General features: G+C 39.8%; 1 protein-coding gene across 3 annotated transcripts in view; it reads right to left on the bottom strand.

The window, feature by feature from the left end:
- The window catches only part of CTNNBL1 (catenin beta like 1), a 158,212-nt gene that overhangs the window by 125,196 nt on the left and 15,771 nt on the right, over nucleotides 1–17,245 (bottom strand). For all 3 annotated transcript variants that reach the window (XM_057312532.1, XM_057312530.1, XM_057312531.1), the window contains exon 2: nucleotides 2,996–3,184. In XM_057312532.1, the coding sequence (XP_057168515.1) occupies nucleotides 2,996–3,184 (189 nt within the window). The remainder of the gene's footprint in view (nucleotides 1–2,995; nucleotides 3,185–17,245) is intronic.

Below are 17,245 nucleotides of genomic sequence, written 5' to 3' on the forward strand. Positions count from 1 at the left end.
CTCTGCCTGTCTGACACCCAACTCCTAGTTTCACAGGTTTTGTGACCATTGACCACAACTCACATCTAAAAGCAATACAAAGACTGCTATTAAGAGAACCAGAAACAGATTCTTTTGGAAAGCACTGAAGCATCTCATAATTGTGTAAGTACTCAAAGGTGTTGGCTATTATTTTATTAAATTTCAAAATTTATATATTGGTTTGTGTTTTTTTTTGCTTTGTTTTGTCTTTTTATGTTCAGTTAGCCAACATATATTGGGTTTTAAGTAGGAGTTATCTATAAATTCGTTTTGGGCATGACAGATTTCTTAGATTTTATCAATGACTCCTGGCCCTTGAGGGCCTCTGGTGGACTCCCACCCCATGCCCAGTATCTGTAGCTTAAAGAGAAACTTCACAAACCGAACTCAGTGCCCTGGCTCAGTCAGGACCCAGAGTCGAGCTTCACTACTTACTAGCCAGCCACGTGGCGATGTTACTTTGCTGAATATAATCCTCAAACCCTCACCAAGTCCAACTGACTCTACCTCACAAGTCTTTCTTGAATTCATCCACTTGGCATTCAGAATAAAATTCTAAATCCTCCACATGACCCATATAAAGGTCTGGCAGGATCTAGCCCAGACAATCTCTCCAACCCCAAACCAGGATAAACATCCCTTTCGGTGGCCCATGTCTACTTGGTCACTGCTGACTCTCCAGTGTCCATCACTGTGCCCGGCACACAGCATGCGACAAGGCAAGATGTGTTGAAGGCAGGCAGGGAGAAAGGGGGGGTGAAAATATTACCTGTCTCTTACAAGGTCATGGAGATGACCTAAAGAGATGAGGTGCATAAAACTGTTCTACAAATTACAGGACACTACACTAACATTAACCTTTATTGTTACTACTAGCAACAGGCACAATGTACCCAATGGACTACAAGGATTTCACTAAGTAATCTAAATTTTTAGGAAGGGTTAAATCACTTTCAAGCAACCTCAATCTCCACTTCTTTTCTTTTTCTTAGCTAACATCTTGCCCACCCTATAGGAAAAAAACGTAATAGTGTTAATACAGCTCTCACAGGATCCCCGAAATCTTAGCCTCTCCAGGGTTTGGCCTTCCCTCCTTTAATTTCCCTCCAACGCTGGGGGAAAACGGAATTATCAGTCTTAGTCATCGACCACAGCAGTATCTCCAATAGCTCAACGTCAGAAACCAAAGGGAGATTTCAGAAAGATGAATGCTGGTGATGTAGCACAAAAAGGACAATAATATTTTACAAGCCCACGTGACTTCACAGGGGCAAACATCACTTGTTTTTCATCAAATGGGACTTTGGTGGCAGTGAGAAAATAACTCCTGGACTTGCAGTCTTCCATGTGTCATTTTTACAAAGCGATCTCTTTTTCCCTTGTCCCTTAACAGAAGGCCTGGTCCCATACTACATTTCTGTCTCTCAGGCTAGAAACCACTTACCCATGACAGCTACTATCCTAATCCTCCAGTACCAGCCTTGCCCTACATGGGAATTATACCTGCCAATTAACTGCTGCTGCAGGGCTAACAGATTGAGCCGAAGCTAGTAGGGACGGAGGGAGGGAGGGAGGGAGGGAGGGAGGGAGGGAGGGAGGGAGGGGGAGCGGAGAGGGAAGGAAGGAGGGAGGATGTGCTATACACACTGTTTGTCTAAGCCTAGCAGGGCTGCTGCCCTCAGAGAGGAAATTCAGGACTGTCTCCCACCACAGATTTCCAAAGTGTCACCATCTTTTAGGGGCAGACCCCCAAATTAGCACTGGTACAAATCCTAATGAGGAGAGAGTTATTGTCACAACACAGTAAAGACCTTTTCGGAATATGAATCCATTTTTTTTTCCTTCTCAGATTCACACTCCAGCTTCATTTTTTAAATCCAAACTTAGCATCATGTCTTTCAGGGAACCAAAAAACAGCTGGCTCTTAAGAATCTATTTCCATAATTCATATTGAACAAAATGCCAGAGTGAAATAACATACAAGTTAACACTTAAGGATATAAAAAGACACTTAGGTAAGGTCATTTTATTTTTAATCACTGGTATTTTACCTCTACTCTTTTTAGCTTCATTCATTTATTCATTCAATAAATATTTATTAAGGGCCTACCAAGAGCTAGGCACTGCACACGAGTGCTAGAGATACAGCTGTGAACAAAACAGAGCCAGTCCCTGTTTTCATAAGATGTGGGGGAGAGGATAGCAAATGAGGAAAATAAACAAACCAGGATTTCGGATCATGGTAAGTGCTGTGAAGACAATATACTGACCAAAGGGATAAAGAAGGACTTACAGGGCTCCTTCAGAGATAGGAAAGGCTGCTCTGAGGAGGAAACGTCTGAACTGAGACCCAAATGAGAAGAAACCCACCACGCAAAGCCTTAGGGGAAGAGCATTCCACAAAGAGCACGGAAGTAAAAAGGTCCAGAGCTAGGAATCAGTATGCCTTAAGGCATCTTGAGGAACAGCAAATAGCACTCTTTTCCTAAACTGTATTTTTTCAGTTACGCCTAAATACCTAATCTCTTAGCTCCACCTTGAACTTCTCCACCTTTGTTGCTTTGCCAATGCCATCTCAACTGAAAAGGCTTCTTCCACTAATTGGATAAAATTCTACTCCTCTTTCAAAGACTACTGACTGCCTTAAAAAATGGAAGTGCCTTCAACACATCGGGTCTAGGACGCCTCCCTGACCCTCCTCAGTCAACAGCAACAGCCCCACAGTTCAGTGCTCGGGCCTTGATTATGACACATAATCCAAAATCATTTAAAAACTCTATCTATAATGATCTTTACACTTTGAAAATGCTTCCCACCTCCATTATCACACTTCACCTTCATGTCAATACTATGCAGTAAGTATTCTTAACCCTATTTTACAGATGAAGCTGAAAAGCTCAGAGAAATTAAGTATTTGACCTAAAATAACACTCTGCAGACACTGCATCAGGGCCAGCCTAGCCTGCCACCTTACCTCTTCCTCTTCCTCCTCGCCCTCTCTGTCAATAATCTGAAGCAGCCTCTTTTTGTCATCGTCTGCTTCTTCCACCACCGTCATTTCCTCTTCCCGATAGCGGCCACGGTCTCGGGGACCGGCTTGCCTCCGACGCATTTTCAGCTCTTCCTCTTCATCATCCCGGGGACGTTTTGTGCCCCTGTTGGGCTGAGAAAGAAAAAAAAAGAAACACATGATTTTAGAGCTGGAAAAGACGTAGAAGAGCACACATAGAAGACATTCTAAAAGCTTTCAAGGATTCACCGATGAAAAGCTCCATACAATATGATTTCTCCTACAAAATGAAGTAAAGCTCCAAGTGGTCATTTTTTCAGACCCGTAGTGATTCTATAAAAACATGACTGAAGTCACTGACACAGTAGTTGGCTTTTTTTTTTTACAGAACTTTTTTAATATGCAAAGTTTTATCACTTCACAAAAGTTGCTGTATGTATAGAAATCACAGGGAACACAGCCACACTGAGATGGGTTAGGCTCAATTTACTAGTTACGATACAATCCCTGACCCCAATCCCGTCGCATGGTTTTAATTCACGTCTAAGAAAGACTAAGTCACTCACAAGTAGTTCGCACAGAGAAGATTACATATGTAACATCCAAGGGTCTCCTGTACTCCAAAGTCCTGCTTTATGGAAGAGTAGGGTAGAGGAAGGCCCAGAGCTCGTATTACCAAAGTCACAAAACCAGCAGCGGCCCTGAAAACACAATCGGCACTTTCGGACTTCCGGTCCAGGGCTCTGTCTGCCACACTGTTAGGTCCTCATTTTGCCTTTGATGCTGCAGTCCATGGAGGAGTTCTTAACAGCGGCCTTCCATTAAATTGGAATAAAATGAAGCACTACTGAAATGGGCTTCAGAACTGAGAAGAAACAGCACTGCACCAGGAATCAAACAGCCCAATGTCTCCAAGCGGCTCAGGTTACTACCGGTGCAGCTCTGGGCACGTCATTAACCTCTCTACACCTTCGTTTCCTCATCTGCAAATGGCAAACGGAAATTATAACCCTCTTCCCTGTGAACTTCAAAGGATGCTTCTATGTGTGTGTATTTTTACCATTTTTTTTCCAGCTTCACTGAGATATAATTGACATATAACATTGTGTACAATGTGATTAGTTGATTCACATATATATTGCAAAATGATTACCACTTTAGTTAACACCTTCATCGCCTCACAAAATTACCTTTTTTTTTGGTGGTGAGAACATTTAAGATTTACTCTCTTAGCAACTTTTTCAAGTATACAATACAGAATTGCTAACTATAGTCACTCTGCTATACACTGGATTCCTAGAACTTATTCATAACTGGAAGTTTGAACCAAAAGGTTGCAAACTTTAGTGAAAGAATGCTAAATGAGGGGCGCCTGGGTGGCTCAGTCGGTTAAGCATCTGCCTTCAGCTCAGGCCATGATCCCAGGGTCTTGGGATGGAGCCCCCCCATCAGGCTCCCTGCTCAGTAAGGAAATCTGCTTTTCCCTCTCCCTCTACCCCCTCCCCCCTCCCCAGGCTCACGTGTGCTCTCTCTCTCAAATAAATAAAATCTTAAAAAAAACAAAGAATGTTATCCAACAACAGCACCAAACAAATATGAAAAATTATTACTATAAGGTAATCCACATGATTCTGTCTTCCTTAACACAAGATATCTGTGTTAGGCTCAATGAGCTTTTTTTTATATGTTATAATAACTATGCGCACTAATAGTGTGCTAGGTGCGACATGGTTTATTACGACCAACAGAAGAGAATGCCACATTTGCTGCCAACCTGCTAAGTTGTTTGGTGGTGATAAGAGACACATTTCTACTATACACATTACACATCTCACCTTGTGACTTATAACCCACGCTGCTACGGAACTCCGCTATCCCAGTGGTACAAAGTCATTTCCTTCTATGTTCACAGACCCTACTGGTTCCACATACCAGGTGTGCCAGTAAGTCTAAGCATATGACATTGCTTAGAAAACTCACATTAGACAATTTGGTTTGTAGGTTACCACCTGCTATTTTTCACTGTTCCTAGCCTCCGTGAGATAGATTATAATTTCATACGATAACACACTCTACTTCCATAAATAGAAAAATCAGAAGAATCTATTCTCATCATCACTGGTCTACACTTAGAAAAAGAGGAGAAAAAGAAGAAAGTAAGCAACATGCCAGTTACCATGGACCACAGGCAAAAGGAGGTGGTGGTTTTCGTGTGAGAAAGGAAGGAAAGGTAGCTTGATCCTAAAGGAGGGCAGGCTTCAAACCAGAAATCTGTAGCTCCCCAGCAGGTAAGGAACTTCAGCCCCCTGGGAGCACTAATTCTTTCAGGCTCATAAAACGAGGCCTGCTGCGATTCTGATTAGCGTGAGGCTGCTGCAGCAGTCGAATCAAAGCACCAGCTCCATAGTTCTCCACGGAAAGGAGATTTCTGGATTGTTTATCTCTGAGGGCAGAGAGAAAAGGCAGTGGACCACAATTAAAAGAAGAAAGCTAAATACGCCACAGGTAAGAAAAGAAACCTGAAAGAATACTGGCAGTGTCTCTTTGGAATACATCTTCCAATCCACTTTTTTTAAAACAAGCATTTCCAAGGTAGGGGAGGAGTTTCACTTTTACCTCTAATAATTTCCCCTGAAATTGCACTTTCCTCCTGCAGAACTTAAAGCACCTCTCTTAATCTTCACCACATCTCTGGGTAAGAGAAGTAGGTTAACAGTTCTATTTTCCAAGCAGGGAGACGGGATGCCTGAGATCCTTTAATAAACTCTTGCAAAGACAACCTGGTCCCTTCTCAAAGTTGAACCTGATCTCTGGGAAATTTGTTAATCTACCATGATTCCAGGACCCTAAATGAGACAGGTCCAAGGGACTTTCAGTCAGGAACATACACCCATAAATATAAGTCATGTAAGACCTTGGCCAAGTTAAAATAATATTTGTTAAGCCATTCATTCAACAAATACTGTGTTAAAGAACTGCAAGGCTTGAAGGGTCTTCAAGTAATAAGGTAGCCCAGTGGCAGTCCCAGGCTTCCATTTGAGTCATGTCAAAATGGGGAAATGGGGACACACAGGGCCAGGATGGATTCTTGAGACAAGAATAGCTCTGTTAATCTTTAGGAATAGTCTAAGCAGAACATCCCTAAGAGGGCAAATTTCAGGTTCACTAAGTGTTTCTACAACTCCCTTCTCCATGACACAGGACATTCAGCTTGAGCTCTTCTCATGACAACTTCCCAGCAGAGGAGAGCAGAACCCATTTAGGGTGCTCTGCCACGATTCCTTCACCAACATTATCAGCTCCCACCTCCAACAGATAGGTAAGCCATTCAAAGGCCGGGAGATATTTTATTTCAGCCATTTTTTTTTTTTCTCCCAAGGCAACACTGAAAGAACTTTTGTTCTTCTCAAATAAGGGTTGTCTCTTTTTCAGATATTAACAGTCCAAAAAGAAAAGTTTCTACTCATTTCTGAAATCTGACCACTCTGAAGAATAAAGGTTAGGATTCATTTCTTTAACAAATATTTATTAAATGCCAACTATGTGTAAGGCCTGTGCTGGCGACTGGGGACATACATGTAAGACAAACGCTGCTTTGCTATCAAGGGGCTTAACAGTCTAGGACATAGCTGCCCAATTAAAATCAAATGCAAAGCATAATTTTAAATTTTTTAGGGGCCACATTTTAAAAAGTAAAAAGCAGCAGGTGAAATTAATTTTAATGTTTTTTAATCCAATATATTTAAAATATTATCATTTTAACATGTAATCAGTATTTCAAAAATTACTAATGTGATAGTTTCCTTTTTTTTTTTCATACTAAATTAAGTCTCTGGAGTTTGGCAAACTACTTTACATTCAGAGTGTATCTCGACCCAGACCCTGCCCCATTTCACGTGCCCAACAGCCATATACAGCTAGCGGCTGCCATACTGGCTACCACGGTCTAAACGATTTTCATCCGAGGGCTTCCTATTCCCTGACAAAGCCAAAATGGAACCATCTTTCCAGCAACACTGCATAAAATACGGATTCATAAGAAGCTGAAATCCTATTTGTGAAAGATCCCCACAAAAAAATTATGAAGCTAACAATACCCTGACCTGGAAATAAACGTCTATGTTATATTTACCAATATTCGCTACTGAGAGAGTGATCAGTTACACAAAACAAAGCAAGAATACAAAAGTGGGGAAAATCTCCAGCTGTCAAACCGATTCCACTACAGAAGAGCCAAAGGGCTCTGGATTCAGGGAGGGAATATAACACTCGCAGCCTGTCAGAGAGGTTATAACAGCTCAGTCATGAGCTCTCCTTGTGTTTTACAAAACCAATCCCAAGAGGATTAAGCCATTCTTACCAGTCACCTTTGGAGATTAATTTGTTTTGGTATCTGAAAGGTGTTTGGAATCCCTCAAGATGAAGGAATGACAAAAGAAACTGTTCCTCATAAAGTCATTTCTTTGTTTCTGCTGCCCACAAGACTACAGGAAAAATGATTAACTCTTAACTTCTGATGTACCAACACATCAGCCTTTAAGGATTTAAAAAATCTTCTACATTCCTGCCTTACCCCCAATAGGTGGTGAGCGGTATAAATGCTCACTAAGCATTTGCCACCATCCAACCACACAGCTGGTAGCCTTTCTAGGTTACATAAAGGATTCCCACTTGTTCAAAGCTTAGAGTAAGCTTCAAGATTATATATATAAGATGCTTTTACTTTCCAAAAATCTTGAAACCTATTATATGTGTGTATGTGTGATGGATGATATATATATATATATATATATATATATATATATATCTATCTCCATCCCCCTGGAAACAGAAATCAAGACATCTCCATGAAAGCTTGGAAAGAGTTAAAAAAATTAAATAAGTAATCTGCCTAGGATACTCCCTGCGTACCCAGACAATATCCAACCTAAGCTGTAGGTTTCATTTTTCCCTCTCTCCCTATTTTTTTTTTTAATTAAAAAGCAGTGAGAAGCTGTAGCTATAATGAGGAGCTGTGGGAAAATGCAGTTATATTGGGCTCAAAGTAATGTACCATAGGAAGAGGCTACATCACCAGAACGAATCCTAAATTAAAACTCCACTATGAAACCAACTCCATTTCCTCTGAGCATGCAATCTATATTATCGCATTTATGGTCTTGTCTCGACCTCAATTAGACTTGGGGGTGGGGGTGGGAGAAAGGGGCCTTTTATAATGAGCAATAATGGCGTCATTATGATAAATTATGAAAACACACAGCGCAATTATTAATGTGAAGAGTACATCTATACCAGGATAGAACAGTGGCGATGAGTGGCGGGGGGGGGGGGGGGACGTCCAAGTAAGTTCAATATTCCAAGTCACCTGGGTTAGGAGGGGGTGATTTTCATAAAGTGTACTTTCATGTTAATGGAAGAAAAAATGTGTTCAATTCTATTAAAAAATGGAAAAAATCAAAGGAAATCTTTTATAACCTCATAGTAAGCCAGGAATTTTTCACCTAGCACCAAGAAGCTTTAGAACTTCAGAAAAGGGCCTTCTGACTAGGGGAATAAAGTACTATTTCCTAAATATCAAACAATGGGAAAGACTCAGAAATTTGAGCTCAAAGGGATAATCTAGTTTATCCCTCTCTTTATAGAAATAAGGAAATCTGAGCCCAGTGGCTTTAAGTAATTTGTCTGTGACGGGCAATAATACAAAGCTTCTAATTCCCAATATAGTGCTTTTTCTACTTTGCAACACTAACTAGTCACTGGTAACCTATTTGCAATTGGTGATACCCTATATGGAGAATGAGTTTAGGAGTCAAATTTTCCTAAATTCAAATCCTAGTCCCTCTACTTAGTTAGCAGTTCTGGAAAGTAACTTACCCCTCTAAGCTTGAGTTTTCTCAATCTATAAGCTAGAAACAAGAACCACTTTCATACATTTATGTATATATGTATATATATATGTATATAAGCACATAACGGCCAATGTTTCTCACGTGCCCAACGGAGTTTAGCTCATAGAAGATAATACATGTAGCCTCCCACCTCTCTTGGACACACCTGATTCAAAAATCAAAGAACCTCAATGTTGGAAAGGGTGTTGACCATTAATAGGTTTTAAAAGGAAAATCCTTTTTTTAATGTCAAAATATGACAGACCCCAACCCCTACTTTTAAAATCCAATGACTGAGAAAGAACATAATGACAAATATATTACTATCTATTTGACAATACTTTTCATTGCATTTGTGTTTTTAACGCCTACATTTATGACAGAGAGAGAAACAGAGAGATGGATTAATTTTGAGAGAGATTTTGAGAGATTGCGATTCACTCTACAGAAAACGCCTGTGTACATCTGTCTGGATTCACAACCTCCTGCAGTAATTCTGAAGCACTAGAGATATCCAGACTTTAGATGCCTTGAATCTAACCCAATCATCTATATGAGGTTTGAATCCCCTTTAAAACATCTTCACTGGGTATAGGCTGGGGCTTTCCTAATACTTCCAGCGACCAGAACCTTAAACCCTCCCTAAATCGTGCCCCTTCCATCTTTGGATCACTCAGAGAGTTTGTTAAATTGAGGAAAACCTTCCAACTTCCAACTTTCTTCCTTGGTCCTTAATCTTTCTCTTTAAAGCAATATAAACATGATTAGTCCCACTCTCGCAATTAAAAAAAAAATCTTTAGATTATTTCAAGACAGTAATCCTATTTCTTTCTTCCTCTACCATTGCCTATTCTTTTTCAGAATAAACACTTTCAATATGGGGGGGGGGGGTGCATACAATGCAGGGGAGAAAGGTAGGTATACACATAATTAAATTCCTTCTTGTCATTAGGTTGCATAATTTTAAAGCTTTCTGATACCTCTAAAGGTAATTAGACATATGGAATGTCACAAACCCAGGCTGTGGACGGATTGGTATAACCAATTTGAAATGCTCAGAAATCATCTGCTGTTAACCTCGCCTGATTACATTTTGTCAGAATAAAAGAGAGTTTTCAAACATTCATTTTTACCAGATGGTAGTGAGTGGCCTGACCCAGAAGTTACAGATGAGCTGCAGTAATGAGTTTTCCCTTGCCTTTGCTGGCTGCACATTCACTGGTGACATTTTACAACTAGGACTTCTGGCTCAATCAATATTTGCAGGCATGAAACCTGCCAAAGTTAACATCAGGGCTCCCTTGCAAATTTGCTTAAGGCACCAGAACTGAAAAAGCTCACAATCTCTAATGCTGCAACTACCATCAGCCGAAGTTCATAATCAGGGATCAAAGCCATCAGAGACAGAAAATTCTACCTACCTCAACTCAAAAGGTTGTTGTGATGACTAAAACATCTTCCAAAGGGGCCCTATGTAAACTATAAAGTGCTATATCAACAAGGGATTATCATAGATATTTTTAAGAAATATCTGAGAAATATTCCAGGTATTCATATACAATTACATATTATGTCTCTACAAGACTTAAAGCTTAAAACAAAACAAACAAAAAAAAAAAATCAATGCATCATGGCCATTTACTACCTTTTTTTCTGGAAGAAAAACCAAGTACCAGAAACTCAAAATCTCAAAGCAAAGTTATTGCAAATATAAAACAGAACTCTCATTTACTTAATTCCCAATTAAAAAAAAAATAACAGGTACTGAGAATACAATAATTACTGGAGAACATGGGTTTTAACTGCCCACAAGGAGGGGGGAGAAATCAATGTATCAAAAATTAAAATCACCAAGACTCTCACTTAAGATCTGTAATCTGATTGGCTGAAAAGTAACATGGATGTGATTTATGATTTAAATCACTAGTCATTAAGACTTAATCAATTTTTCCTACCAAAAAAATTCTTACTTCTTGTTAAAGCCTGAATATATATTCATCTCACCTCCAGAGGGTGCGTAGATTTCTTTTTTTAAAAGTACAAACTATACTTTAGCATCCATGATTTACTTTGACATCTTTTCTGATTAATTCTGCAGCTGCATTAGAAAGCTGAATGTTGATTCAGTTTCTTTATTTATCAAGGCTAACAGAGGCAGATACTTGTAAAATTGTTGGAAGGTAAACTACCTCCATTTTAGCAGACTTATTATGAATGTTTTGTCAGTTACACCAGAACCATCATCATTCATTCATTCACTCAAGAAGTGTCTACTAAGCTAATAGAACCTGAACATCAGTCCATTAGGGGCTAGAGGGAATATCAGACATCAATCAACAACAGTAACAACAGAACTGCACTGATCTAAAAGAAGTAGCATGGTACAATACAAAGAGCAGCAAACCAATCATCAGAAAAAATCTAGGTTCTTGTGACTCACTAAGTCATTTGACTTATCAGTGCAGCATTTATAAAAACGCTCTGCCCCTGCTCTACCTCCCAGGATTGTCTTTAATAAGATAAGGGAGAGTAAGATTAAATAAGATAAAGACACAGCACTTGGAAAAGAAAACAGAACCTAAGATCCAATCTCTCTTAATGATTGCTAATGCAAAGTCTTATACATACAACACTCTTAGAATTACTTAAAATCAGCTTTTGACAAGGAATATCATCACAATTATGATCACAAAATTACACTGAGCAGCCCACAGGCATATAAAAAGGGACCCAATGTCACTAGAAATCAGAAAAATGCACATAAAACCCACAAGATATCAGACTGGCAAAAAATTAAAAAATTAAAATCTAGCAAGATGTGGAGAAACAGGAACTGTTAAAACTTGCTGATAGGAGTATAAATGAGTATAGGACTAATTGGTGATACCTAATAACACTGAAAATGCATATATTCTGACTACCCCAGCAATTCTACTCCCAGGTATATACACATTACAGAAATTCGCAGACATGTGCACAAGGAGATACTTAGAGAATGTTCACTGGAACACATTTGTAATAAGAAAAAAGAAAAGAAAATTTCAATCGTCCCTGGTTGTACACATAAGTAATAATAAAAAAAAATTGTGTGGGAATAATAATCACCAAATTCAAGATAGTGATTGCTTCTAAAAAGGGTAATAAATAAATTGGATTAGGGAGGGGCATACAATAAAACAGGATTAGGGAAGGGTATACATGAGATTTCGACTGTATTTATAAAATTTTATTTCTTAAAGATCTGAAGTAAATTTGGCAAAATGGTATGGTTATGCACACACTTAGAGGGAGAAAAGGGGGACCACTAGAAGCTAGCAGGGAATCATGCAGAACAAGTCATGCCCCACTAGCTGCAGTTCCTTGGTGTTGCTGCGGCTCACTAAGGTTAAGGGTTTCAACACATATTGAGTACCTTTATCTCAACACAAAGTTAGTCAAGCAGGCAGAAAGAGAAATGTGGATGAATGGCAGCACAGATAGACAGAACCATAACTGGTTGAACCAAAAAAGTATAAGCACTGTGGAGTCCTTTGTTTAAAATTCAAAATAGCGAATATATAAAGTCCCTGTCAGGGGAAATGTGACTTAAAAACAATTCAGTCAGAAAAGAGCTGATGGTTTCAGTAAATCTCCAATTCAATGACTCAACAGGATGATCAACTTTAAATTTTTTTAAGCTAATGCATATTAAGGTCACACTATTAGAAGTATAACATCCAATTTGGCTACAGTCTTGCAGCACTGACTTAGTCAACACACTTGAAAAAGAGGCATTAAATCTCGATAATGCACAAGCAGGACAGTACAGGGTCTGGAAACCCTGCTATAGGAAAAACCAATAAGGGAAGGACCCAGGAGTCACCTTGGGCTATTTAAACAATGCCCTGGAATGGGGTAAATACATACTGTGCTACCATGAATAGCAGATCACCTTCCTTTCTGCCTTCATTCTAGAGAAATCCTACTCAGCCTTAAGCTCCAGCTCTAAGGTCACCTTCTCTAAGAGTCTTCCAAAAACTCCAGTAAGACCTCTGAGCTTCCTCAGCAGTGTATCATATTATACCTCTATCAGCACATAACACATGCATTCATAAATCTCCATCTCCTCTACTAATTCATAAACTGGGTTCACAAGACAGGAACCATGGGATCTGACCCTTGCTAAGACCTCAGCACCCAACAGTGCCCAACATCAGGGCAGGCACTCAACCCACGTTGCTAAATCAGTGAGAGACAGGGGGAAGAGGACAGCTAAACCAATGAACTACCCAGGAATCATAACTTCCTATTAGCAAATGTATATAAGGTATACATATTCTCGGAGGTCCTTGGGTCATTAGCGTGACTGCAGCCAGGCAGGATTCATTTGCACCTACATATTTGATCATTTTTATGCCATCCTGGGTTATACTTTATGTATCGCCTAGTTAATTCGCTAATGGTGGCACCAAGCAATATAAAGGACACGAACAGTAAAACTCAGATTCAGACAAAGAATATCAGTACAACCTTATAATTTACTGATGAATAAACCAAGACTCAAGGAAGTGACAGGACTTGAGCCTGAAGTCATAGACAGACCTATGTCTGAAATCTCTCTCTTTTGCAGGAGCAGTACATACAACCTCCGGATCCCTCTCCTTAGTCACAACCCCAGAAACTATCATCTTAAAGGCATAATTTTCATCATCTCTCCCTGTTGCCATCGTCTTTCAACTAACATTAAAATCTCTTCTGCTACTTTTCTGTCTATGGCTTTAACCAGGACAGCTCTTTTCTGTCATTACTCCTCGCCCATTTGTAAAAGCTTAGTGCCATCTCTCTACTCTATATGTAGACTGCAGTAAGAACTTCCTCCCCCAGACCATCTGGGGAACCCACCCAGTCCACTCAGAATCTTTAAACATTGAATAACAAGTTAATACGGCAACGCTATTTTAAATTATTTAGACTTTTAAACCAAAGCTCAGATACAATAAATTCACTTTATTATTTTGGGTGACACAAAGGTTAGATACTTCATAAGTGCTTGTTGGGGAGAGATGGAGTATTCATTCAGCAACGAGCAGCCCCACAGAGTGGTTTTGCACGTAATACGGCACACCTGTTACGTGTAATTATGCTGACACAGAAGATTCCAGCCAGTGGAATATTGCCTCCAGCAATGGACAATTTCATTAAGACTAAAGTGGGGCAAGGAAATCTTTAATTACCTTTTCTATAAGTTGCTTTGGGGTCTGAGGTCATTGCCAAGACTTAAAACTTCATTCCTCTTTCAAACAGAAAGAGTGGTTGGGGAGAAATGTATACTCGCAGGAAGACAGATAGGAAAGAAAAGAGAAAAGTGAAGATGTTTTGAGAAAATGGGAAGGAGAGGGGATGAATAACCTGGGACTAAATTAGTGAGAACCAAATCATAAGTAAGAAGTAAATAATTTATTCATTCACATAATCAAGGTCTTTCACAGTTGCTCATTAGTTCCTTCACGGTTCTGACACGATCTTGATCTCAGGAGCTTAGGACATTAGCTGTCACCATTACTTGTTGTAAAAGTTAAAACTTATCCACATAAGTCTGTTACACAATGGCTGACACATTTATTCAAGGAAGACAGAACTCACATCAAACTTTACCCTGAGTTTCCTGTTAAAGAGCATATTTTTCAACATTACGGGCACTACTTTAACGTCTGAAAACACAGCATGGTTATGTAATATATTTTCTTTCTCGTGCCGATTTACCTCTTTCAGCTTGAACGAAGTATCTGGTGTTATGGCCTCAAGACATGCCTGTTGATGAGCCCATCAAAAACAATGAAAAGAGATGCTTTCATGTCTACTTTTGTCTAAGATGCACTTTATTTTCTTCAACTCAAGGTTTTACTATTTCTAGGAGCTTTACAAACCACTAAAGTTAGCAAAACACCTCCATTCCCAACAAAGACAAGTATGGGGAATGAGTTATTCTTAGAGTCAGAAATATTTCCTCCACCTAGAACACAGAAAGAACACTGACCACCTGACCACATGGAATATGATGAAAAGGAATTCTCTGGGCACCTGGGTGAATGCCTATTGCCACCTACAAACTCCCCCTGCAAGCTCTATCCCCATCGCCACAACTCTCTTGCAAGGAAGCTATAAAATTGACTTTAAAGTGATTTTAAACTAGTAACTGTTCACTTCAAGAACATTTTAGGACTCTATTTCTTAGCAGTAGCATCGAGTAGACCAGATAAGGCAAAACGCATATTTTGCTGGGCAGGAAGGGACTCTACCAAGGATTAAGGTAATGAAATAACTATCTTATACAGAAACATAAATAAAAGAATAAAATAATGTGAACCATCTCTCCCCTTTTAAAAGTTTTCTTTGAAGCTTGGTAGGCTTATGGTATCAGAAAAAAAACCTTAAGAACTGGCTGCCTTAGAAAAAGGTATCTGAAAACAGTGCAAAGGCAACTGTTTTTTTGTTTTGTTTTGTTTTGTTTGCACGATGCAAAGGCATTATTACAGGTTATGGTAGCTTTACTTTCTGAGAAAGGAAAGGAAAGTGAATTTTCATAAGCAAGTTTCCTCTGTGGGTGAATCTCTAGTCAGTTACAACCAACTCAGAGAGAGCCATCAAGGCAAACTACCCATAGCTGTCAATTTAGAATGACTCCAGAAAGCCAGTCCCAGAGCTCCACTGATATCTTCTCAACAACCTCTTAATCTTATTTATAACACCTGTGTTAAAGCAGCCTGACATCACTCCAACTCATCTCAGACTGAAATTACTTAGAAACGTGAGAATCCCAGCAAACATACCAAAAAACACAGAGACACTGGCTGAAAAACCCTACACACAAGGGAATTTGGGCACCTCTTTTAAACAAAGCTGCATAAGTAAGCCAGGCTGGGCCTCCACAGGCAGTCAGATATAAATCTCACAAAGGACTTGTTAGGAGGCACTGAGGTCAGAAAATCTCAGGGTTTAAAGAAACCATAGAATTCCTCCATCGCTACCTCATCAAGTGATTATCCAAACTGTGTAAGAGTTACCATTAACTGTGTGCTTATTATGTTCATTATCTTTTTACTCCACACAGCCCTGGTAGGTAAAGAACGCCCATTCCCTGTTTTTTCAAGTGAAGAAACCAAGGCTCAGGTGGCTTGCTTAGCGAATTGCCTAAGGTCAAACAGCTAGAAAATAGAGGGGCCGGGACTGAAACACTCAGTCCAGTACATCATACTACCACCATGTGATTGGGAAATCATCCTGCCTTAACTGGTTTCTGTGCTTTCTACAGTTTCCCAAGGCTACTTAAACTTAAGTGAACTTGGAGCAGCTCTACTACTCCTGTTTTAGAAACCAATGTGTGTCCCAGGCCTGTACAAAACACAAAGCACATAAGAAACTGATGCTAAACTAGTCCCATTAAAAGGGGAGACTGGTGCAGTGAGAAGAAAATGGACTTCAGTAGTCAGACATCCAAGTCTGTTAACTAGAATGTGACCCTGGATAAATCACCGTCTCATCCCCAGAAAAAGCCCTCCTAGTGAGGAAGCACCTAACCCAGAAAAAGTACTTAATACATGTCAAGAAAAAAAAAAAATCCAATGGAAATGGGTATGCCACATACAACAACATGAAATAAAAACTAATCTTGTTGTTTGTATTATCTCTTACTTTTTGCTTCTAAGGCTGGGTAAAGAGAAAACAGCAATTATGGCCCACAGTAGACTTGCAGCAAATCTTGGGCAAATAAATGGATCACTCAATCTGTTGCTTTGGAGTCAGAAACAACTCCAGTCTCAATATAAAAAGATACCTAGAAGAGAACCAAATGCAGCCACTAATCATTGATTCACTGCTTCATACATTTCCTTCTTCCTTCTTCCTTCTTACCCTTATTCTTTCCTTTCTTCAGTCAAGAGACATTTATTGAGCATTTACTACATAGCATGCACTGATCTGGTCACTGTCCTTGAGGAACTCAAAGTCTAATGGGAAGAAAGACACAAAACCAAGTAATTTCAATACAGAACTGTTGGGAAAGGCAGCCCACACATGCAGTATTTCCAGTCCCACTCGGCTGCATAGGAATGGGCCTCAGGCCTGGAACACTTCCTAACCAAGAGGCTAGGAGCCCAAACAGCTTGTGCCAGGCTTATCACCTTGTGTGGCAATATCTGTCTCTGTTTCTGCTCAATGGGAGTTCCTCTGCTCTGCTTAAGCATGTACATCAGTGCCCCTGAGGCACACCCCTAGCTTTCGGGCCGGGGTCCTTCTGCTGCAAGAGGGCTGCAGGTAGGCCACTGCCCTGCACCAGCTTCAGAGCACG

The sequence above is a fragment of the Ursus arctos genome, unplaced genomic scaffold, assembly GCF_023065955.2.
Source record: "Ursus arctos isolate Adak ecotype North America unplaced genomic scaffold, UrsArc2.0 scaffold_16, whole genome shotgun sequence".
Lineage (NCBI taxonomy): Eukaryota > Metazoa > Chordata > Mammalia > Carnivora > Ursidae > Ursus > Ursus arctos.